The 26,209-nt window shown below is 43.9% G+C and overlaps 1 protein-coding gene across 8 annotated transcripts in view; it reads left to right on the top strand.

The window, feature by feature from the left end:
- The window catches only part of FGGY (FGGY carbohydrate kinase domain containing), a 412,099-nt gene that overhangs the window by 211,821 nt on the left and 174,069 nt on the right, over positions 1 to 26,209 (top strand). For all 8 annotated transcript variants that reach the window (XM_081087572.1, XM_081087570.1, XM_081087567.1 and 5 more), the window contains 2 exons: positions 617 to 745; positions 23,829 to 23,932. In XM_081087572.1, the coding sequence (XP_080943698.1) occupies positions 617 to 745; positions 23,829 to 23,932 (233 nt within the window). The remainder of the gene's footprint in view (positions 1 to 616; positions 746 to 23,828; positions 23,933 to 26,209) is intronic.

Here is a 26,209-nt window from a genome sequence, read left to right as displayed (position 1 = left end):
TGGTTGTGCAAGTCTCCACCTTGTAAAGTTTAGACTGGGCTTTTTTTTTTTTTTTTTGCTTTTTTTTCCTGAGAGAAACTTAAGAAATTCTTTATTGGAGCAGAATTATTCTTTTCCTTTTCCTCTGACAGGAAGCAACTACATGAGTAAATTTTCCCAACTTTCTGAGGAATCTATGTTCATCAGGGCCCGTGTATGGCTGTGTGAATGTGTGCTTGTGTGTATGTGTGCATGTGTATGTGTGTCTGTGCATGTGTGTGTGTAGAGCTGCTCTGTTAGGAGGAACAGTTTGACCATTTTGATCTAGTCTTCAAGAGGTCACTGCATATATATCTTCTGGAATTTACTATTAAGGGGAGTTTTCTCCAGTTTGAAAGATGGATTTGAGCTCCTGGCTTTGTAAAGCACCCCAGAGCATGATCCATAAGAACCCAGAACATATACCTGTCACCCAGTGAGCAAAGGGACTGTTTGTGGCTACATGGTTTCTGTCTTCCTGAAGTTGAAGAAATGCAGAGGAAAGGGGAGGGAACAGAGGGTTCACTTAAGAAAACCCTTTGTCTGCTGTTGTGTTTTTCAAACTGACAGGTGTTTGTTTTTTCTCCTGTCTCCCCAGGAAACCAAGTGCTGCCTCCTGGAGCTTCTCTTGGAAATGGGCTTACCCCAGAGGCGGCCAGAGACCTTGGTCTTCCTGCTGGCATCGCAGTGTCAGCCTCCCTTATTGATGCCCATGCTGGAGGACTAGGTAATCATCCCTCACTCCATGGCCACTACCAACGCTGTCTGCACATGGATTATTCCCCAGAACCTAAGACACTCCTTTCCTGTTTGTAAAGCATCAAGGCCTGGTGATTCAAGATGTAGCAATATAAAGTCTTTTCACAGTTAGGCATTAGGATAGAATTATAGAACTTATTAAATACAAAATTTATTTATAATTTTATTAATCTTTCCATACAGAATAATAGAAAAAAAATGATCTGAGTCAACATGTGGATGGTTCTTTGGTTTACTAAAAATTTGAAAAAGATATGCTCACTTCCATTAGCATGTCTGATGATGGTTTACCTACCTGTGCTGTTTCTTCTAAAGGTGCTACATAACTCTTACAAGTCTAATTGATTTATTTTCATAATTTATTTGGTTTATATTCTTTATCTAGTTACTTGAGTGTAGTCGTGATTTCATCTCCTAAATAACTCTCAAACCTAACATCCATGTATTATGTATTCTTATTTCAAAGACCCATTAAATACTTACTATGTCTCAATCGTGGTGCTAGGGGACAATGACTTTAAAATAAAATCAAGGTCTCTTCTCCCAAATTCAATGGCAAGGCAGAAAATGAGATAAGAATTACAGTGAAATGTGATAAGTCTATCTTCTTCTTTATCCTTATTGCATTTTGGGGGGTGGTTCCTGAGGGTTGTTCAGATTCTCAATAACTCTCACTTTAACTATAGCCACATCTTTTTATTTGTTTTAGTTCTTCTTTCTAGCAGTGTTCTTTTTTTCTAATTATGGTTCAAACCTCATGAGATCACTTTAGTAGATCATGACCATTGAACGCTCAGAATAGAACAGGCCAGAGTAGAAAATGTCAGAGTGCATCTCACAGAGCAAGCTTTGTGTGGTGAACTTAGGTTTCCATTTTATGTCTCTGTGCATGTGTGTACTGGGCCATAACTGAAAATGAATTTCTCACCATGGGTCATAGTCAAAAAAACATTGAAAGATATTCTAGTCTATATTTCATATTATGGCTAAGAGTTATCTTTTAAATACTTACCTAGAATTGTGTTCCCAAAATGCTGTCTGAGCATTACACCTCTGTCTTTGCACGTGTATTTCTCTTCCCAGGATGTTTGGTCCTTCACTTCTCCCCATGGCTAACTCCTGCTCTAACTTGAAGACCATATCGTATGCTTGCTCCTCTGCATAGCCTTCCATGGGACAGATTTATGTAGAAATTCTCCAAGTTGTACTTCTCTCAGTGCTCTTCCCCACCCCTACTGAAGTAATGGTCACATTGTGTTGTAATTACCTCTTTATTTGCTTGTCTTTTCCACCAGGCTAGGAGCTCCTTGAGGACAGGGGATTATATTATTCATTCTGTGCAGAGCCCTGTGTCTGATTCCTATAGGTGCTTAATAAATTTATTAAATGAATAGTCACATGAAGGCAAAAGTAACTTGAAATGACCTTGACTTGTAGAATGAAAGTTAATCTGGTTCTTTATGTAACAGATTATTAAGCCATATCCCGCCGTCTGCACAGTCCATGGACTCTCAGAGTAGGAAAGCTCTCATTGATCCTTGACCGTGTCTATCTTACTCATCTCTGTGTGTTTAGGTGCAGCGGTTCTCAACCTGTGGGTCGCGACCCCTTTGGCAGTCGAACGACCCTTTCACAGGGGTCGCCTAAGACCGTCCTGCATATCAGATATTTATAGATATTTGCATTATGATTCATAACAGTATCAACATTACAGTTATGAAGTAGCAATGAAAATAATTTTATGGTTGGGTCACAACATGAGGAAATGCATTTAAAGGGCCAGAAGGTTGCGAACCACTGGTTTAGGATCTAGCATAGTGCCTGCGGCATAGTGAACAACAAGTAGTACAGGTGGGTTGGTTGAATGGTGATTGCAGTGATTGCAGGCAAGGATGCTTCTCTTCCTTTTCAGTATAAACAGTATGTGCTTTTGTTTGTTTGTTTGTTTTTAAAAAAAATATTTTTTTGAATCCAGAGAAGAAGAGAGAGAGAGATAGAAATACCAATGATGAGACAGAACCATTGATTGGCTGCCTCCTGCATGCCCCCTACTGGGGATCGAGCTAGAAACCTGGGCATGTGCCCTGACCAGGGATCAAACCATGACCTCCTGGTTCATAGGTCGATGCTTAACCACTGAGCAACACCTGCCAGGGCAACAGTATGTGCTTTTGATTGAAATGTCATGACTTTGGTTTTTAAGGACAGGCACAGAAAACTTGGGGTCTAGGTAGGTTCCTGGCTCCTGGTAAGCCTCACATCCCATCATGACTGAGGCCAGGGAAGCCTTCTCCATCATGCTTTTCCACTTATCCCTGGGGTCACAGTCTCAATCATCCACCCCCAACAGTGGACAAGCCCTTGGCTGGAAGAGAGAGGCTACGCCTTGGGGAGCTTCAGGACTCGATTTCCCTGTCCGTTTCCCAGACCTCCCTATGGGATGAACCAATACACCTTTTTGCTTCTGCCGAGGACTCACTGTGCCCTCCAGGAGGGAAAACCGCTTCCTCTATGGCACCTGGAACTTGTAGAGTAGATACTCAGAGAGTGTTGGGTGAATTGGACTGGGAGGAACCCACACCATTAAATGTCCCTACTCTTGTCCCAAGCCAGTGAAAGAAATTTTACCCTTAGAAGTTTTGGCTGAGGACTTTTGTTCCCTTTAAAATACAAATACTCTTAAGTAGATGAGTTTCCCTCATATTTTCCAAAAATAAGTTGTTTAACTGGAAAGGTAGAAGGACTTTGGATTCTTAAAAGGCTGCACTTAGGGGCCAGCAGTGGCTGGGAAGGACACAGGAAAGGGATTCCCAGGGACTATGGGAGAGTAAAGACCTTGTTAACCATTGTGACCGAGTTTTATCCTCTTACCCTTCCTTGTACCTCCACCTCTTCCCTTCACCTAACAGCCACTGCAGGATTACATGTCTGGGGAAGAGAGGAGACCTGGGAGGGAACATTCACTCTTGTTTGCTACTCCACCTTCACCCCCACCAGGATGCGGAGAACTGAGGCCTGAAAGTCTTGAAAAGATTGTCTACCTTCTAATCATGTAGTGACTACAGGTATAGATTGAGTGCCTGCACACCTGTCTGTTGGTGCTCTGGGCACTAGGGATTATCAGCTGTGAACATAGCAGACAAAGCCCCACTCTTTTTGGAGAAAAAATTCTGGTTGTTCCCTCTTGGCCTTCATGTTCCTAGCTCAATAGTAAAAGTTTGAGATGTGATGAAAGCTCTGAATATGGAGAGTGAATATTTGGATGTAAATTCTTATTCTCCCTACCTGTGTACCTTGGGCCAGATACCATCCCTCTTCACACTTCTGTTTCCTCTTCTGCAATAAGAGACCCTGACCCCTTTTGCTCAGTGGTTAGAGCATCAGCCCTTGGACTGAAGGGTCATGGGTTTGATTCCCAGCAAAGGCCAAGTACCTTGCTTGCGTATTCACACCCAGGTCAAGGCACTTAGAGGAGGCAACCAGTCGATGTGTCTCTCTCAGATCAATATTTCCCTCTCTCTCTCTCTTTCTCTCTCCCCTCCCTCCTCTCCCCTCCCTTTCTCTCTCTCTAAAAACCTATGAAAAAATATCAGAGTGAAGACCTCATTAACTATTGTGACCGAGCTTTATCCTCTTACTCTCCTTGTACCTCTACCTCTCCCCTTCACCTAACAGCCACCGCAGGATTTCATGTCTGGGGAAGAGAGGAGACCTGGGAGGGAGAATAAAAAAAAAGATAGCAGTGGCCCCTCACAGGGTTGTTATAGAACCCATGATGTAAGTAGGTAAAGCAGCTGGCATAGCATCTGGCACATAGTAGGCATAGAATACTGAGATGTCTCTTTGGTTTTCTTACTCCAGAACCACAATGCCTGCACCGAGGAGGAACTTTGTAAGTGGAACTTCTCGGAATTACCACCCTGGAGAACTCTCCTCTTTTGGAGAGGCAATTGGGAAAGAACCTCTGGCTTTGATTCCCTCTGCCTTCCCTGAACCCTAGGGTTCCTTCCCGGGCTCTCTGTAGCAGGACCCAGGGCTCGCTGCTTTAAGATGCTATATGTTTTGAGGGCAGAAACAATGTCAAGAACAGTTCAATGGGCTCTGTGCTAAGAGATCGCTGAGTGTCAGGGTGAGAGTCCAGCTTTGGAAGTCGGAATTGGATGCCATCCAGGCCTCGCACAGACAACCCCTGGCAGTGAGGGTCCCTGACCTGGCCTGGCCTCCCTTGCGTCCCACATTCTGATTAGTAGGAGGGGCCAGTGCTCTGCTTTGGAGAAATCCTCCTGGACTCTCATTCTCAAGGGAAGCCAGGGACTCAAGGATCAAGATCAAAGAAATAAGTAAAACTCAGCTCATGCTTTTTCCAGCTCTGGAAAAAGAAGAGGAAGGACTCTGTGGGAATACAAACCAAAGATAAAAGAACATTTTGTTCTTAAGGTGCTGGTTAGCGAGCTCTCCAGCAGACAGCCAGAAGATAGGAGTAGCTTTCTGTGCTCTTTGTGGGGGTGGTTCTGGCCAGGGCTCCTGCTGCTGCTATTTTTCTAACTCACATAAATAGTGTTAACTTTGTTCCAGGTCTGTCCTTGGCTCCAGTACCCGAGCTGTCCCGAAAGGCAGTAACAACCTGATTTCTGTTTCAGGCCCCTCTCCTCTCAGTTGTTTTTATCGATCAGACAAACTGATTATCTGTGAAATCTTTAATCTGGTGTTATCTCCTCTGGGAGCCTTCCCTGGCTCCCCAAGCTGACTTATGTACTCCTTCTTGTTTGCTCCACCTGTGTCTCGGATTTGCCTCCATTACTGTACATATTATACTGTTTTGTGTGTGCAACCTTGCCTCATCTACCAGTTTGCAAACTCTTTGAGAGAAAGCACTGTGTCATTTCATCCTTATATCACAGCATCCAGCCCAATCCTTTGCACATGGAGGACCCTTAACTCGTGCAAATTCAGCCAATGAGTGAATGGCATTCCCTCCATTAGGGAATGATATTACAACTGAGAACTCAGTTCCCTCTCATTACAGAGGCAGTTGTCCCTATATACCTGGCTCAATGCTCCAGGAAGCAAAACCATGTGCTTTGAGCACTCCCGGATCCACTCCAAATGTCTAGAAATCGGTGTCCTTTGTGCTTCTATCACATTAGCAGGAATTGGTCAAGAGCAAACTTTGTGCCTAGGTTTTGCATCACTCTTTGGTTCCAGATACTGAATTCTTGGCCAGATGTTGAATTGACTTAAGTTGCTTATCTGGGCCAGATGTTGGATTGGCTTACATTGCTTATCTCAGTTGCAGAGTCAAACCAAAATGAAGATGTAGAATTTCTTTCATTGTTTCCCACCACCACCACCACCTTTTTTTTAGTTGCAGACGAATTGGGTTATCCAGTCTTGCAAAAAGAGCTTCAGGTTCATGCCCCCCTAAAGCAAAACATAATCCAGTGAACAATAAGACATGCCAATTTCCTGTCTCACTGTCAGCAGTGTTCTAGAAGCAACACTGATTCTCAGTGCTACTTTATGTGTACTATTCTTTTGTTCCCTTTTTCAGATGAGACAGTGATGCTCACAGAGACAGCTTACCTTGCCCATATTCACACAGTAGGTACAGGGTCATGATTTAAACCCATTTTGATTCCAGAGCTCACACTTTTCATCCCTGTGCCATGTGGAAGAAAGCTTTTCTATTACAATGTGAATCATTCCATAATCGCATAACCAGTGTTTGCCAAGATTTGATCTTGAGTCTGACTCCAGATACTAGTTTTTTCCTCTATACTAGTGATTCTCAATCAGGGCTGATTTTAACCCCCCACCTCTACTCCCAGGAGAAATTGGCTATGTCTGGAGACATTCTTTTATTGTCACGCCTGGGGAAAGGGGGGATGGTTCTGACACGTGGTGGGTAGAGGCCAGGGATGCTGCTAAACATCCTTCAGTGCTCAGGACAGCCCTCAACAAAGAATTGTGTAGCCTCCCATGTAGTAGAGCTGAGGATGAGAAACCCTACTCAACTGAAACATCTCCATTGATGTCATTTCCCTGCGTCAATTCAGTTGATTTTTTGTAGAAGCCAAAAAGCAGCCCAAAAGAAGGGTTCTGCTAATGTGTTAGTACTTTGTCAACATATATTTTATGACATTAACTCTTTAGTAAAAAGAATTGTGAGATAAAAAAGTAGAGTGAAGACTGTGGAATGGGGAGTGCAGGGTGATTCCCACCTCATATGCCTTCTAAGAGTCAATCCACACTAGACCACGTGTCCTTTGAACACATCACACAAAATCCCCACTCTGCTCAGAACAGAGATTTAGGGCAGCCTCCCTTTCTCTCCCCACATAGACAGTTCTACTCATGCATCAGCACTCACACTAAATGTCACTTACAGTGTGGAAACTTCTCCCAACTAAGCCCCACACTTAGGAAGAATGAGTCCCTCCCTACACTGTGTCTGCAGCACTTTGCACCTGTTTCAGTTTTCCCACCAAGTCGTGTTCACCTCTGAGTGCTCCTCATCCATCATAGAACCAGGGTCAGTCCTCAGGAAATCAGAGAATTCATTAAGATAATAAAGGTTAGAGGATTTCAAAGACTCAGAAAGTAGGACTGCTAAATTTGGGTGAGGTAGCCTTTAAAAAAATACAGATTTCTAGGCACCTCCCCCAGCGAGGAGTCTAGTTACAAGGTAGAACAACTTGCCTGTGGGACACATTGGAATCAGGCACACAGGTCAGAAGCAATAGGGCTGTGCAACTTCCCGTCTGAGAAATCAGACCAAACCAGAGCCATGCTGAGAAGGAGCCAGGCCAGACTCAGGCCAGAAGCTGGGGACTGGAGGGAGCCTATCCAACAAGACAGAGAAGGTGGATCCAAAGAGGCAGATGGTCTGTAGGGAATGGAGAGGATTAGAGGAGCAGATAAAGCTGTATGGGGGAAGCTGGAAGGAGAGAAGCAGTGTCAGTGCCCAAGCAGACAGAGCCAGGGCAGTTCTGGGAGTTCCTGGATGCGGCTCAGAGGGGAGGAGGACTTGGTTAATGCGATTTTGAGTTTATCCTTTTAAGTTGAGGTTTAGTTTAACGAGCACCGCCGCTGCCTGAGGCCTGAGCAGCTGCATGAGCTGTGGCGAGGGGCAGCGGGGAGGCCTGTGGGAAGGATAGCTTAGGTTTCCTGTTCCCAGGCCCCCAGCTTCTCCCAGAGGTCTGTGCTTCTCTGGACTGTGAGGACTTGGCCTTAGCCAGGAGACCTGTTTTTACTCTGTGGTCAGAAAGTTGGGAAGAATCTGGGGCCTTGGAACTACAGCCAGCTCTCTCTGTCCTACTCATGTCTAAATTTTGTGCCACACAACTCAGGAAGTACTATTGTGAGCCTTCCCTGGACTGGTAACATCTGTAGTTGACACCCATGCGTCTGTTTGAATAATGAGGGATCATAGGCCTTAGAGCTAAAAGGTCGCTCAAAGGTTTTCTGTACCAGATTCTTCAGTTTGCAGATGAGAAAACTGAGTCCTAGAAAAGCAGTGAGTCATTCAAGTTACCCCAGTCAGAACTGAGGTTAGAAACTGGGCGTCCCCACACATCGGCCAGGGTCCACCCCCATTATGCGGCACTGTCTCCAGATTAGAAACAGGGAATCATCCCAGGAGTCTGGGCTCTATGGGTCGTGTGAAATAAAATCAGGCTTTTGAAGCCAGGCTAGCTATTATTTGACTGTGTAGTAGGGAGATCAGTCATATCAAAGTTGATATTAATTTTGTTGATTGATGTTGATATTAATCACATCTGTGTGGAGATTGGCTATTTTAAAGCCATTTTTATCTCATTACAGGAGATAAAAATATACCCAGGAGGTAAGGGGATTTGCCCAAAGTTACAGGATCAGGACGGGTTGGATCAAGACTCAAACCCTAGCCCTGCTGTGTGGCTCAGTGGTTGAGTGTTGACCTATGAACCAGGAGGTCACAGTTCAATCCCTGGTCAGGGCATATGCCCGGTTGTGGGCTCAATGCCAGATATAGGGGGTACAGAAGGCAGCTGATCAGTGATTCTCTCTCATCATTGATGTTTCTACCTCTATCTCCCTCTCCCTTTCTCTCTGAAATCAATAAACATACTACATATTAAAAAAAAAATTCAAACCTTGATCTGTGTGTCTCTCCCATGACTTCACATGTGCTTTGGTTCAGCTTTTGTGTCAAACCATGAAACAGGTGCCACCAAGTCAGTGGAGCAGTGGTAGTTCTGTGCCCAGAAGCCCTGATTTCAAGCAAATCTCTGACAGCTCATCAGCTTCAATAACATATCTAATATTTAAAGGGAATTTTTAGCCAGAAAGTTCTACTTTTTCTCTCATGTATTTACATATGACTGAAAAGATGAGCTGCTATTTTCCTTCACTGAACTTGGGAATGAAAACAAAAAGACTAACCCAGCCCCAGGTTCCCATACTGCCAACCACCTGTTAGGAAGACTTCCCACTCCAAGTTCAAAAGGTAAGACTACAGGAAAAGTGTTTTTTGGGGGGCCCCGAGTCTAATATTGCGCTTACGTCACTGCTTACAAGAGTAGGCTTACCCAGAGGTCCACTGTTTCTCATGGCACAGACACACAGCATCCAGTTAATATCCCAAGCACTACTGTTTACTTTGGGCTTGCATGTCAGCAGCTGTTGGTGGGAAAATGCACATCTCCAGTTATCACCCCTGGGGACAGCCTCCTGTCTGAACCGTTGGCTGCTTCCTTATCATCTCTCCATAGGCCTGGTTAATTTCCTTTTTTTCCATTTTTCTCCTAACTGTGCATTCAGGTAAGTCATAAAGAGCAAAGAGAAATACTTTTTTTTCTTTTACTATTCTGGGATCTAGGCATTTCCTCATACCACCCTGCAGCCACTGTAGATGTTAGGACAAACTAAGAAGAAAAAAATATTGGAATACAGAAAAATTGCACTAGTCTTCAATTATAACATTCAGCAGCAGACCTCACCCCAACTTTCCGTAACTCTAATCCTCATCATACACTATCCTGTGACTTTGATGGGAGAATTTGGCTTCTAAAGACAATGAAAATGAAATCTCTTAAGGAAACATAGCACAATATTTAAGAACATGTAACTCATTCAAATCCTGATTCCATTTGGGAAGTCATCTTACACTCTGTGCCTCAGTTTCCCCATTGATGAAATGAGAACAATAATAGTACATGCCCCACAGAGTTCTTTAAGAATAATCAAGTGTATATCTGTAAAATACTTAGAATAATGTGAGACAGTGTTGTGTTGTGTATGTATAGTTATGATTAATGTCATCTCAATAGATTTACATTATGAATGATAGAAAGAGAAATGAAAAGATCTTTTCCGTTATTTTACAGTTGTGTGACAGGCATTGTCATAGAGGTGTTGGATATAGTGAACAAGTACAATTTCCTACTCTCGTGGAGTTTCCATCCTGCTGTGGGAGGTCATAAACTCTCATGTAAACATGTGTACATACCTTTATGTACATTGTATGTATAAATGCATGCATGTATATATAAATACATTTGAATATCAAGAAGATAAAAATCATGACTACAGAAGAAATACACAACCTTAACATAAACAATTAAGACATTGACATTTTTCAAGATTTTGCTTGCCTTGGTTCAGTCATCAGTTCAGTTGGAGACAGTAGCTAAGAAAAAAAGGGAGGGCTGAGACTTGGAAGCGGAGCAATGGAAGAATTAGGAGAGGTCACCAAGAGCAAAGATGTGTCCTTAGAGACCAAGGCTAAGATCATCCACACCCTTGTGTACCCAATTACTATGTACAGACTCGAAAGTTGGACAGTGAAGAAGGCAGATAGGAAAACATTGATTCATTTGAAATTTGGTGTTGGAAGAGTCTACAGATACCCTGGACAGCCAGAAAGATGAACAAGTGGGTCCTAGAGCTAAGGAAGCCTAATGCATCACTGGAAGCAAAAGTAACAAACTGAAGCCATCCCACTTTGGGCACATCATAAGAAGGAAGGGATTTTTGGAAAAGACAATAATCCTGGGAAAAACAGAAGGCAGCAGGAAGAGAGGAGGACCAAATATGGAATGGGTTGACTCCCTAAAAGAAGCCTTAAGTGCTCTTATCATGAGCTGGGCATTGCCTACTAGTAAGTGTTACCTAGGAAGTACTCGATGTGGACAACAAGCTTATAGCATATACATTCTCACCACCTCCACTGATGGAATGAAGAGAAGAGCCTTGTCTGTCTGACTCCTGTCCTCTCCCTCATACTATTATAAGCTTCACTAAAACCCATGTTGAGTTAGCCATAGATTATTTAATTTAAACAGGTTAAAATAAAACAAAATATGGAGGACCTTTGAATCCAGTGTTCAGGCCTAGAGAAAACTAAGGCTCTTTAGACAATTTGTTTAAAGGTGTTAGGCTTTTGACCTGTATTGTTACAGGTTCCTGAGCAGAATTTAGCCTGCAGAGTTAAAGTGTACCAGCTTGTGACTCACCACTGTGAGAACCTGTGTGGGGAGTGGGGGGGTCTCTCCCAGGAGTAGCAATAATATGTGGGAACACTTCGCATGCCTTCTACAGTCAGGCCTCTCACAGCTGAAAGTTGTAGAGAAAACTCCACACAGTTCAATTCTGTGAAATATATTAAATATGCCCGAATAATGTGGCTCTTGTGCATACATCGTCTGCTTTACTGTGGTGTAACATTATTGCCCAGCCTAATGCATGCGGCCTAATAATTCCTTCCCATGTGCATATCTCTGTCATTTAATGTAGCACATAGACAATAACACTTAAATATTTCAATATATGATTGCATTATTGTCTCCTCCACTTAGACTGAGCTTTTTGTGGGCAATGGAATCTGGTATTCATCTGTTTAACTTCAGACCCCAGCACTGAACCCAGCATGTGTATTGGTGAATGATTTTGTTTTTAAACAATATGCTAAGCACTATACTAGTTACTGTGCTGAAGACAGTAATGTAAGGAAATATAGATATAACTTTTGGACTAAGTTCTTTAGGAATTTGGAAAAAAGGAGATGTTTCTATCAAAACAGTGAGCAAGGGAAGGACAAAGATACTAATATTTATTGCATGATTTCACCATGACAGAAATGCACTGGACAATTTGAATGTATCATCTCATCAATCCCAGCAGCTTGCTCAGGGTCACACCACCAGTGATACTCCAGAACATCAAGGAAGTGGAGGTGTAGCTTTTGAACTGACCTCAGCATAATAGGTATTTTCTCCACTAGAATGAAAGTGTAAATGGTTGGTGTATTCACAAAGTAGCATCTCAAACAGAAGCAGCATGGTGAATCTCATACACATGCATGTCAGAAGCTGGCCCAAGAAAACGTGCTGAATGATTTAAAATTCAGGCAAATCCTCTAGTCTAGAAGTCAGATAATGGTTTCCTTTGGTGAGCATGGTTTCTGGAAAAGGGCATACGTGTGTGTGTTAACAGTACCTTAACATGATAGGTAGAATTCCAACCTCTTCAGCTAAAATTTGATCATCACTTATTGCTGTTAATAATAGTGTTAATTCAGGGAGTTTCTCTTCCTTGGACCATCTTATGGATTGAGTTTTTGTGTCCCCATGACCCTCTATTCATATGTTGAAATTGTAACCACCAATGTGATGGTATTAGGAGGTCTGACTTTTGGGAGATGATTCAGTCTTGAGGGTGGGGTCCTCATGAATGGGATTAGTTTCCTTCAAATAAGAGACTTGAGAGCTTGCTCTTTCTCTCTCTACTATGAGGCATAGCAAGAAGTCAGTTGTCTATAAACCAAGAAGAGGGCTCTCACCAGAACTGGCCATGGTGGCTCCCAGTCTTCAGGCACCCAGTTTATAGTATTCTGTCATAACAGCCCCAGTTGACTGAGACAGGCCACACAGCCCCATTGAAAGGGTAGAAAGAGAGGGAAAGAATACGTGTGGGCCTGTCAAAATTTAGGCTAAAGGTTGGCAAGCAGATGGGAGTATGTGAGAAGGATGGGATGATGAGAAGGACTAGCCATCTTTGGGGGACCATGCCCAGTGACAGCACAACAGGTCAGAGTGGAAGTTTAGGCCTGGCAGGGGTGGCTACTTCATGTAACCTCATTCAGTTGCCACCTTGGCCAATGCTGGAGAAGACCCGGAGAGCTATCACCCCAAGAGGCTCACAAGGAGACAGCACTGACTGGAACACATTCTATATTTGCCTAGAGGTGCTTTGAGGTGGTGGGCTGAGTGTTATTTTTAAAATCATTTAAAAATTTAGAAGGAGAGAGAGAGAGCAGAGGAAGAGTAAAAAATAATGTGGATATACAGCATGTGTATCTATGACTACCCATAACACCCTTCCCACAACCTAATGGTTGGAAAGAAAGCATGATTTCCAGAGCCTGACTACCTGGGTTCCTGTTCTGCCATCACCTACTCTCTGTGTGATTAGTTGTCAGTTACTTAACCTGCTGGGTCTCAGTTTTTCATCTCCAAGATGGGCATCGTAATAGTGGTTGTGAGGGCTAAGTTAATTTACACAAAGTACTTAGAACAGTGTCTGGCACTTGTAAATACTGCCGAAGTGTTAGCTGTTATGATGGTGAGGATGTCCAGCAGACCCAAGCCTTTCCAGATGGGCTGCGGCAGGACCAGGAGTGCCTGCAGCCAGCGTGGAGGAGGGCCCGGATCTGAGGTATAGGATGAGGAGGGCCCCAGTGAGGAAGCCTGCTGGACCCACACCGAGGAATCCCTTCCTCTTTCCAGAGGCCTGTTTGTGCTTCTGTTGCTGCGTTCTCAGTGTTCTGTGTACCAGCGTCCTTGGCTCCCAGGAGATTAGAAGCATTTTGAGGACAGTGATTATGTTATTTTCAAGTTTTATCTCTCTCCCCCAACCTCCCCTCCCCCAGAGTGCTGAGCACATTCCTGATGTAGAACTGAAACATCAGTAAATATATCTCCAATGGATTCCTACTGAATGGAGCAGGGAGAGACTACTATCCGGGGCCTAACATGAGCTAGCGCTGTTCTTTCAAAATGAGATTGTATTTTTACACTTTCCCTTGGAAATCATCAATTCTCTTTCCAGATGTGCTATCTGAGGCTCAAGGAGCTCAGGCTCACTTGCAGTGAGTTGGTAGTGGTGTCTGGACAGATCTCCCTGAAAGCACCTTCTAGCTGCCGCCTCTAGGGCCTGGGACAGGCACAGGAAGGAGAGCAAAGCCTGGCCAGGCTGCTGTCCTGAGAGAGTGGGCGACAAGAGCAGGTGCAAAGGAGGAAGCGGAGGGCTTGATCTTGGGCTCTGCTGAAGCAGAGATGTCGTTCCAACTCTAGTTTTTGAAAAATGCCAGTGCATTCCTCCTGGGACTTTCTGTAATTCATTTTTGCTCTCATCTTGCACTCTATTTATTTACCTAAGCCTTTGTTCTCCTTGAAACGATTTCAGCCACATGTCATTCATTGGGGTAAAACCCTGGGCCCTTCATCCTGCTCAGGTTTTTGTTTTTGTTCCTCTCTCCAGCTGCTCTACATATCACTGAATTCTGACTCTCTGGCCTGACTCTTACCCGGTGGTGGGGGTCACCTTACACTCCCACCCTCCCTTTCCCAGGAAGGAGGCCGGGGAGTAAATTCAGGATCCAGCCTCAGGGATCTATTTTTCTTTTCTGTCTCCCTGTTGTCTGAAGCTTGGGGCAAGGTTAGATTAATCAGTCTAGGTGTGGTGGAGGCCTGTGACCCTCCCCCGGGGAAATCCTAGCCCCATAGAAACTTGGCCTGGTTCTGGCTCTCAGTGTGAATTCCAGGCTTTGAAGACTCTGTCAATGTTCAACTAACCCAGCAAAACCTCTGGAGGTTTGATGGAACCGAAACTCTGCCAAGGGAGGAGGGAGGAAGCCTGGCATCGGAGACTGGGGAGAGAGGAAAGGTAGCATGCCAACTGAGATCTCTTTCTCTGAAATGTCAGGCCTTTTCCCTTAGTTGAAGTGTCCTGAAGAGTCTATCTGAGCAAGTGCCACCTCCTCCTGGCATTTTTCTGAAGCATCTCACTGGTCTGCTCTGTGCCATTGAGGGGGTCATGGAGGCTGCTAGTTTCCATCCCCAAGACTCAAGGAGCCTCCAGATAATTTTATAAATGAGACCATTTGTCTAGGAGCACGAAAGGGATGCTGAAGGTGACTTTGTCCTGGTGTCTCCCAGGAGAAACTAGACACTAGCATTTACTTAGCAGTTCCTATCTCTCAGGCGCAAGGCTACTTGCCTTACAGAGTGGCCAACCATTCCATTTTGCTCAGGACTGGAGAAGGTGGCCCTGGGGACACTGGATATACAGTGCGGAAACCAGGAATAATGACCCTGTGAATAGATGCCATTATTTCCACCTTACACTGGAGCAGATTGAGGTGCAAAGAGTTGAGTTAGTTTATGGAAGTTTGCACAGCACACTTGAGGTGCTGCTGGGACTCAAATATAGGTGGATCTAACCTCAGACCCAGAGTTCCACCACACAAATTCCTCAGAAGACAAGGCTTGTCTCCTTCATACTGTGTAGCCCAGCAGCCTTGCATCATCTGATTATCTTTCTCCTGTGTCTTTGTTTTACTGCAATGCCTTCCCTCCCTCTCCCCTCACTCTGCTGACTGACATAGCTCCTGCCTCACCTCCTTCAGGAAGCCCTCCCTGACCATCTAAGCTAGACCAGGGCTCAGGGCTCCCTGCTTTCATTAGACTTATTCAGATCTGAGTCACCGGCTATTCCATGCTATCTCCAGAGCGTCTGCCTGTACATCTTTTCACTTTGGGATCTTGTAGAATGAAAGGAAACATCTTCCATCTTTAGATTTCTAGCTGGGGATCAATACATAACTATTGAATTAATTAATTTATAAAATATCAGAAGGCAGCTGTGCGATTTAGATTCATAGTTTTAGGGCTATTTAAGGATTAATTCCATTAGCTACATTTGTGATACTTGGGCCAGTTCTCTTAATTTCGGTTTCTTTTTTTCAGAAAGCAATTTTTGTGAGTTAGCTTAGTCGTTTAGATTGGATTTCAACTTGACCATTTATATGTCTAATGCCTGTGAGCAAAAAATTGTCTTTTATGAGGTCATAGATGAGACTGTCCAAGTTACCTGAAGGCTGTGCTGAAGTTTGGAAAAAAAGGAATTTCTAAAATCAAGTTTTTGCTTTGTCTTTACTGTGGATTTTGCTCGTGTTTCCTAAGTCTCAGATTTTCCAGCTATTACATATTAGCCTACCTTTGAGATTTTATCTTTTGGGGTAGAAGGGAGGAACAGAGAAGTGAGATTCAGTTGTTGGAGGGTCTAGTCTTTGTTCTCTGGCTCTCACAAGGCTCTTGTGCTGGCTTCTGATTGGTGCAAGTTATGGTAGAGTGTGGCCTTTAGGCAGAAATGACAAGTGCCATAACCAAGTTGAATTGCAGTGTGAAGGGTACCATATGTTATCGTGGCTTTTAGAGATATATACAGCTCATGGTTTCTTCTCAGTAATATTTAAAATGTTAGCCTGGATTGTTATTACTACCGTGCACACTCTTTCTAACTCCCCTTGATCCCCCATTATTCTGTCATCAGTGTATACTCAAGGACAAAACAAATGTCCCAATCAGTCTAAGTAAACCAAATAATTCTGGCATGGCACACACCATGCTGAAAGGGAGGGCTTGAACTGTGATGCCAAGCCCTGCTGTTAACACCAAAGATGGAGAGGTGTCAGTAGTAACAACAATGGAAAAATATATTGAGTAAACTATGTTCTACTCACTTAATCTTTGTAAGCACCCTATGAGCTACATACTACCATTATGGCAATTAGATAGATGAGGGGACTGAGGCGCAGGAAGGTTAAATGATTTGCCTATTTTGCCAAACTTAAAATCAGGCAGTCCAACTCTAGAGCCCTGGTTCTTAGCTGTTATGCTCTAACTTGTTCACGTACCTAGTAAAAGTCTTCCTCAGCTTATTTAGACAAAGACCTTTCCTATCATCTTTCTGGCTCTGGGGAGGGTGAGATGTGGGGGAGGTGGATGGTGACAGCGTCAAGGGATATAACATTTCTTTGAGACAATCCTATAGGATTTTCTTTGAAGGCTAACCTACTTTAGGATTGAGATTGGATGAATTCTAAGCCACATTTTTTTCAAAGTCAGGTTGATGCTTTGTCAAACAATGGGATCACGGAAATCTTTTCAGCTGTGTCACTCCCCTCATTTGTTGGGCTTGAGATGAACCCTTTGGGCTTGCCTTTTGGCAAGGCAGCAGTAACTCCTGAAAGTGATCTACATTCAGCTGGGCTGTCTGTGAATGCTTGGAATTCTTATTGGTAGTTGAAAAGAAAGGAATTAGGTTTTGTAGGCTCCATGAGACGTTGAGTTAGGTAGGTCTGCATGTGACACCTTCTTCCCCTAGTCTAGCTCCAAGGACCTGGGACAAAATACTTGAAAACACTCTGGTCTCATTTTCTCTATAAGTAAAACAGTGTGGTAATAACTGTCTCTCAAAATCGGCATAAGAACTTCATACCACAGTATTTGCAAAGCGTCGGCCACAAGGTCCTTTCAATAATCACAAGGACCTCAGGACTTTACTCTTTACCAGTGACTTTGAAGCTTCCAAACAAGTCGTATTGGGAAGCTCCAGCCATTTTACTCTAATCCACGAGTTGTCAGTTGAAACTCTCCAGTCTGTTTCACTGTGAAGTCATATTTAAGATACAGAGCATTCCCCAGGATTAAATCTGCTGCCTTTATGTAAAAAATGCCTTGTGCTTTACTAGTAAGCGTCTTGTGCTACACACATTCATTCATTTGTTCAACAACAACAAAAATCAGTGAGCAGGTGCCAGACCTGCCCTGGCCTCGGTTTGCTCCCAGTCTAATAGGTGGAGACAGCTATTTAACACATAAATTACAGCTGCAGTGATAGCATCTGTACAGTGTCGTGCGGTAAGTACAAAGGAAAGGAGCTCTGAGGGTTTTCCCTAGCTAGGTGCCTGGTGGAATGGGTGGAGAAATGGTCAGGAAAGGCTTCTGATGGAAAGACTGAGTCTTCGACATGCAGCCCATGTTTCCCAGGTTGATTGCTGGGCACGGAGTGTAGTGTGGACTTTTCTCGGCAGAGGGACCGGCATGAGCAAATGCTCAGGGGCATGGAGGAGCCAGGATCGTTCAGAATTAAGTAGAAGGCTTTATACTTGTAGGTCTCGGACTTATGTAGGTCTCAGACTTAAGAGCTCCCATTTGTTGAGTACTGGTTTATTCCGCATACATTAATATCCCCACATTGATTTTTGTAAGGTGAGTGTTGTTATCCAGAATCCCCAGATATAGAAATTGAGGTTCTGGAGATCAAAGCATTTGCTCCAGGGTATGTAAATGAGATTCCATCCTAAGTCTGAGGAGAACCATAATAACAAACAATAATAAAAACAGCAAGGCTTCCTTTAGTTCTAGTGTGTTCTAACCTGCAGTGTCCTATACAGCATCCACTAGCCACTGTGACTGTTAAATGAATTAAAATGGACTAGAAGAGGAAGTTCAGTCCTTCAGTTGCACTAGCCATATTTCAGGCGCTCCGGGGCCACGTGTGCCTGGTGACGTCTGTGGGCAGTGAAGATACAGAACTTCTTCATCATCACAGAGTGTGCCATGGGGCAGCACTGGTCCAAGTGCTTTACCTGTCTTAGCAAATCTGATCCTTATAACAGTTCTATGAGGAGAATACTAGTTTACAAATTATACAGATGTGGAAGCTGAGGCATAAACAAGAAACTTGACCAAGTCACATGATGAATGAGCCCATGTTTTTAAGTACAACATTATAATGCTACCCCATACATTATATTCTGTATAACAGAAATGCATATTCATCCAAAGATAGGATTCCGAGTCTTCTCATATATAGTCTGGTCTTCGGTCCTCTGCAGAGAAAATGGCTTCCATATAATTCTTACCCTTTCAGGAGCTGACAGTTATTGGTGCGGGTTTTGCATACAAGAAGGTGTTGCCTCCAGAGACCTTCCTCCCCAGGAACCCCATAAACCTCTTAGCCAGCTTAGTCAAGCAACTCATTTGATGGGATTTTTCAGTTTTTCATTCCCCAATTGGCCCAATCAGGAATCTCAAGTTGATACAGTCTTAGGTAATGTTCAAAATCCTTCTCATCCTTTTTTTCTTCAGAGTTGTCTGAGGTTTTTTATTTTTAAAGATGCCAACATATTCACAGCAGACTTTTATTTTTCAAACATAGGGGAGAAACTTCAGACTACGAGACTGAAATCTTGGTGAGCCCTACCTCTGCCTCTAAGTAGCTAAATAAACTTAGACTAAGTTACTTCACCTCTCTGAAATTCACTTTCTTCAACTGTGATCTGGAAATCAAATAATACATATCACAGAGTTTTCTAAAAGCTAAATGAAGGGTGCAGTGTTTGAGGATGCTTTGCAAGCTATAAAATACTTTTTATAGCTATAAAGTATGAGATAATTATAACATAAATGCTAGAACTTGGGGTGTTTTTCTTCTATATAACCCTTTAAAGTTTTCAAAGCAGTTGTGGCTTCATAAATTACAGGATAACCTACTCTTAATCATAACATTTGCAAAGTCTCTTTTCTTTATATAAATATAGTAGATATTCAATAAATGTTTGGATGGAAGGGTGGATGGTTAGTGGATGGAGGAGAGGGAGGGAGATAGCACATAGGGTAAATAAGAGTTCATGACGTTTGAATTTTTCCTTTTTAACTTTGTTTTAAAACATATTCCTTCATATGAGCTGTGTTCTTGTGAATGTTGAGGGGGTAGAAACCATTATATAAGAGGCCCTTAATTGATTCATAGACTCAGTAAGGTTGAATTTCTACTATTTGTTTTTTCATTGAATAAAAATTTATCGAGCAACTACTATCAGCTGGGTATTTGTAAGGTTCGGAGAAAAACACATTTGAATATGCCACTATTTGTGTGGGTGTGTGCCTATTTCTTCAGCTGCTAATTTTAAACTTTCTGCAGAAAGCTGAATAAACTGACACTTGTACAGTTGTATGAAGGCCCAGCAGTGTTGAGGGTTGTGCTTGTCAAAATCTCATCCTGTGAATTGTTTCCTGATGTTACACGTGCAGCCCATGACTCCTCTATGAATTGCGAAATGTGTTTATTCAGAAAGGAGAAAGTTCCTCCTGCCCTGTGTTTCTTTCCCTGTTTGGGTCCTCCAAGCTCTCTGTGGTCAGAGAAAATGAGAGAGGTCAGCTCTCAGGGTCATGTGATCTCACAGCCGGCATCGGCTCTCTACTACTGAGTGTAGAGAACCTATCTTGAGGGGACATTGGACATGACCTGCCTCTCGCTGGTGCTGAATGAGCCTGGCTCTGGGTTTTCTAAGTCTCCACCGAGAGATGGGAATGAAGGGTCTTGGGAAGCGGTTACACTTTACCTGCTGTTTTAGAAGCAGCACTGTGAATATGTGTACTTAGAATGATCGAGAAAGGACCTACATTTGCAATCCATTTCTCTCACTGTGAATGTGAGGGAACAGTTCAAACTTTCAGGTAGTTTGGGGCAGAAATGGGGCCAAACCTCAGATTTTGCATGTTCTAAAGAGAGAACATGCAACTCTAAACCCATGGAGCCTACAACTGTTCCATGGTAATGGACACTTCCTAATATATTTCCTTTATATAAGACCATTCTAACATCATAAAGTGAGGGAGTGTAAGGAGGACATGGGCTTTGGAATCAGACAGGACAAGGTGAATCCTGGTCAAATCCTGCTCCTTGGACAAATTACCCTGATTTTTTGCTTCTGCATCTGTTGAAGGGGAGAAAGTATATTTATGCTTTAATGCTGTAAAGATTAAATGAGATAATATTTAAAGTACTTAGTATGGTACCCAGCCTCTCTCAGATATCTGATATGTTTGCTGGAAAGGAAGAAGTAATATACTATCTCTTATACAGAGTGAAGATGACATTGATGATAATGATGGTGATGGTGATGAGGGAGGTGAGGTTCATGGTGGAGTGACCGAGCTACCCTTAATCCCTTCCATTTTTAAATATTTCTCAATATCAAAGCAAACATATGATACTGTTTATTTTCTTCATCTTATACAAGTTCTTTCTGTCTCCATTTTTTTTTCTCATTGTAACACATTAGTTCTCAGATTCTAGACCTCAATATATCAACAATGAATCTTCTAACTTGAAAAGAAAGAGAAGTATTTCCCACACATTTCTTTTCCCCATTTGTAACCCCTTTCAGGATTGAATGATCCTATACAATACACTGAGTGTGCTTATATATGTGGAACCAATAAATGTGGATCATCATCAGAAAGTCCCTGAACTTATTTATAACACTGTGGACCAGCAGTGGCCAACCTCTTTTCTGTTAAGGATCTCAGGATCAATATCATTAAGGCCCCAATATTTTGAGATATACAGATAAGTAAACATCAATCACCTGGTTATTGCATTTTTATCTTGGAGGAAATCTAAGCCCCAGCAGTTTGGAATCAGACACCCTGGGTGTGAATCCCAGCCCCACTTCCTGAGCTGTGAAACCCTGGTTACATTACTTCACATTTCTAAGCTTTGGTTTCCTCATCTGTATAATGGGGGTGATCAGAGTACCAGTCACCTTTGGTGGCTGTAAGAATAAAATGGGATATGTCTAAAGAGATAACATGCAAAAAGAGTTCAATTAAAAGGAGCTCATGTCTAGTGTTTCTTCCTGTCCAAGAGCCTTTTGCCCTGAATTGGGTCCTGTGTCATTCGGGTCCACCCAGAAAAGTATAAAGTGCTCTAAATATGTAAAAAAGAGGGAATTTAATATTCTGAAATGGTGACCCAGATAATAGAGGAGCTGGGAAGGGCTGTGTATCCTTCCTAATATAAGCAAGCCAGAGAGAGGTCAGCAGATGGAAGCTGCTGCTACCCTGGGCGGAGGAACAGAGGAAGGAGGTGGTATTATCAAGTCCAAGGGTGGTAGACACCAGGAGATGTGGGAGTCATGGTGGCCCTGCCAGCAGAGCTGAAGACGTGGAGGAAAAGCAGCCACCAGACACTGGGACAGGAATGGAGGAGACTTACTCTGGCCTTCCACTTCCCTCAGCCCTCAGGTCTCCTGGCTGACCTTGGCCGACTTGGCATCTGAGGACAGCAGTCTGCAGGGGCAGCCCCACAGTGCTGAGCAGAGCGGGGGTCTTGGGAAAGCCAGTAGTTCAGGACTCTTAGAGGCTCAGTCGCAGACCTAACTGCTATGGTAACAGATCCAGAAAGTTTGAAAGAGTCTTACTTCCCCCTGCTGCTGGGCCTCTGAACAATAGCAGAGGTTCACAGCTGGCTGTGCTTGGGAAGGTAGAATTTGGAAAAAGTGCTAGAAAAACCTAGAAAGCTGTTGGAATGTAAGAAGCCTTTCAGGGACCCCTGGATCCTGCTTTCTGGAAAGGTCTGCTTGCTGAGCAGCCAGAACCTTCAATATCTGGGGATTTGTGACTGGAGGAGACACCCCAGCCTGCCCTTCACCTACAGAACTTAGCATGGACCCGCCCGCCTTGGGAAACCTCCTCAAACTCCTACAAATGAACTCAGCTGCCCGCCCCCCGTGTCTCTTACTGTCACATACTGACCCCTGCATTGAAATGGTCCCCTCCCTCCAGACTGTGAGCACCCAGGACAGGACCTGTTGTCTTTATCCATGCATCCCCAAGCATTCATACTTTCATTCCCTGTTCTGTGCTAGCAGCCGTGGGGAGAGTGGGGGTCTGGGCTGCCAAACGTGGGTATGGCAGTGCCAGCTTCAAGCAGATTTCATAACAAAAGGAGAGGCAGGTGGTGTATGACTTTTTACTGGTGGGCTAGGGAAGTCTAAAGGTGCATGGGAACATTGGACAGGGAGGTTCTGTCTTCCAGGGAAGCCTTCTGGGGAAGTAACATTTGAGTTAGGGATAAATAGGAGTTATCCGGGCAGAGAGGCTGGGGAATGGTATTTCAGGCAAAGGGGAGAGCAAATGCAAAAGTCTTGAATTGGAGAAGAGCACTGAGTGTTGGGGATGGAGGACAAGGGTGGCATTGCATGGGGCTGATGAGGTCAGCGGGAGCTGTTCTTTCATGCATCCCAGTCTATGTCCTTCCCTGAGCACTTTTCACCTCTTGCCTGTGTTGTAGTTAGGAATGTTTGCCTGTTTGTGGTTCCCACATCATTCCTACTTCTATTTTTGTGCATAGAGGGTGCTTGTTGGATATTTGAACAAATGGCAGCCAATTCTAGACTCTAACAGTCTCTTTCAATCTCTTGTCACATTGCAACTTTTCTTGCCCAGCCAGTATCAAGGAGTACAATCTGAGTTTCATACTTGGCTTGCCCAGCAAGTATCAAGGAGAAGTAGCCTGAGTTTATACCACTTATGGGAAACTCTCCACTACCTGGCGTTCTTTTAACAGAAACTCACTGTCCATCACCTGGCCTTTACCATGCAAGTCCTGCAGTATGTATCAGCAAGAATGGTGGCCTGGAAGGATTTGTTCATCAAGCCTTCTTTGAGATTGAAATGTGATATATATGGAATCAGATTATATTCAGCATTGCTCCTTGCTAGCAGTGTGACCTTGGACGGGTCTTTAAACCTTCACATGTGCCTTTACGTGTGAAGTGTGTGTCATTTATAGTATCAACCTGACAAGATTAACATGAAATGAAACTGCACATATAAATATTCAGCACAGTGCCTGGTATTGATCGAGCACAACAATCACCGATAGCTGCTGCCTGGAGTATTCTAATTTCATTTACTCCTATTATTACAATGTTAGATGCCTACAGTGACCAAAGTAAAGTAAATACAGAACCGGGTTTCTCGTCTTCCCCAGGCTGGCCAATATACTCTTTTGGTTTCTATTTGAGACGGGCCTACGCATGGAACACTTGCTTTCTCACTGTTGTGTGGCTATAAAAAAGAGTGTTTTGTGCTTGTTTTTAGCTGTCTTTTTTTTTTTAAAGAGGATTTTGTTTTGTTTTTGCTTTCTCACAGGAGTGATTGGAACAGATGTGAGAGGGCATGGCCTCGCTTGCGAGGGACAGCCAGTGACGTCGCGGTTGGCTGTCATCTGTGGAACATCTTCTTGTCACATGGGGGTGAGTCTGCCAGGCCAGGGTTAGGGGGAGGGCCCACGCAGGGGAGGGCAGCCGGGAGGAGAGCTGAGCTGCCAGCCCTTCTGCCCCCTTGGCTCCTTCTCTTCCTGTAACCCATGTTAGTCTAGCTGGGAGCCCGGCTCTCCCTACAACAGCCTTGCTTAGATTTGCCAGATCTTTTTCGGGGGCCAAATTCTTAAAAAGTGTGAAAAGGGTTGAGTGTGCCTTTAACATCACCCTGGCCAGAGAGCCGAGGTGGTGTGAGGGATGAAACTGGATCCAAAGATGACAAGGCCTCACTCCCAGACTGATCTCTCCCTAACAGGGAGCTGAGCCTTCTCTGCGAGGGTGTCTGTTTTCCTTGGCTGCCGAGCTCCCTCCCAATCGATATAAATCCATCCCCCTGGGAGCGGCCTGATGATCTATAGAATTAGGCTGCATATCATGACTTCAAAAGAACACTGATAAGCAATTTTCACTGTGTTAATTTTTCTCCGTGAATTAGTGGAAAGGCTTTCTCCAAGATTGCAGTTAAAATTTAGTGCCTGCCCTAAAATTTATATCTTTTTTAAATGCGTGAGTCTGAAAGCATTCCATTTCGATAAGTACCCATTTCTACCATATTTTTATTTAAACGTCATTACTCTGTTAAACTTAGATGGACGACTCCTTGGATTTTTCCCAGACAAGTAAAATAGCAGGGAGAATGGGGTGTGGGGGGAGGGGGGAGGAGGAAGGCAAAGTGGGGGAGACTGGGGAGATGAGCAAGGATTAGGGTGGAGTGTAGTCCAAGGTAGAAGCTCTGAATTATGAAGGGCCATGAGAAACTGTTTAATCACTGTAGAGACCAAGGAGCCATTTTCACAGAGAAATATTTTCACAGGAGTGATCCTCTGCTCTTGTGTCTCGGGCTGTGCTAAACCTTGGGGACAAAAGGATGACACAGGGTCTCCCCTTGATGAGATGGAATTGTACCAGGTATTATAAGGCAAGGCCCCCAAATATAGATTCAGGTTCACTTGTGATACGGAGCATCTGCTATGTCCCAGGCATTGTGCAAGGTGTTCTCACGTCTTCCCCTGTCACAGAGATGGTAGAGCCAACCCCATTGGTTTCCAATCCCGGTCCTTCCACTTCCTAAGTATGGGCCCTTGGACACGGCACTTGACCCCTGTGGGCCTCAGATTCTTCACCTACAAAGCATGTAGACTTACAGTAGGGATGCCATAGTGCTGTGAGGATGGAATGCGATTATGTCATGTGCTTCACGTAAGTAAGTACTTCACTAGCTCTCCATCACTTGCTAGCACAAGTGTGTTTGGGCAGAAAGGAGACAGTGATGGACTCTGCCTGGGCAAGGTCAGGGCTTAGGTACCTCTTCTCGAGGGGACATTTGTGTTGTGCTGGAGTTTAGGGACATAGATTTCCTTGAACTCCACACACCAAAAAAAGAAAAAAAAGTTTTATTTGTTTTTCTGGGCAAAGTCTTAAAATGGATTGTCTTTAACTGAGTTAAAAAAAAAAAATCCAGCCTTCCTCCCCTCAGCAGCCCCATTGTAAGGCCTAGCTGTCGTTGAAGGGAGAGACCCACAGAGGCCGAGGCTGCCTCCAGCAGGAGGGGCCACCAGGGCTCCAGCCCTTCGCTTCCTTGATGTGGCTCTACACTTGCCAGCTTGTCTTCACTGAACACTGATTGAAACCCGTTTAAATCACCCGCCACTTTCATCTAACCCCATGTCTGAATTCAGGCAGCTTGACCCTGCTCAACCCAGATTTCTGGGCTGAATCCAACCCAAGTGAATGTGAGCGACTCTGAGACATTCCCGCTTCTTGGTCTCCTTGTCTCTCCCGCGGGATGATACTTTTCCTAAATTATCCATTTTATAAATTGGGCAACTCAGGCATGGAGAAGCCCAGTAATTTCCTCCAGGTCACAAAGCTATTAGGCTGGAGCTGTGAACTCAGATCCGTCTTGATGCCTGTCTGTGTCTCCCAAGACTCTAAGATGCCACAGAGGAATGGAGACGGCATGGGCTTTGGGGTCATCAGAGTGGGTTTGAACATCTGCTCATGCATTTCTTGGGCCCTGTGAGCCAAGGTGAGTTGCTTCACTTCTCTGAGCCTCAGATTCTTCATCCACCACATTGGGGGTGATGATGGCAGCCTCACAGGGTTGCTGGATGACATGAATTATGTACATCACAGACACTCAGAAACGATGGGATTCTTATTACACTTTCCCAGTGATATAAAAGGCTCACGCGAAGCAACTGTTTGGGC

This window comes from Myotis nattereri, assembly GCF_964212035.1.
Source record: "Myotis nattereri genome assembly, chromosome: 3".
NCBI classification, from domain to species: Eukaryota; Metazoa; Chordata; class Mammalia; order Chiroptera; family Vespertilionidae; genus Myotis; species Myotis nattereri.
This window is presented reverse-complemented; position numbering and strand designations above follow the sequence as displayed.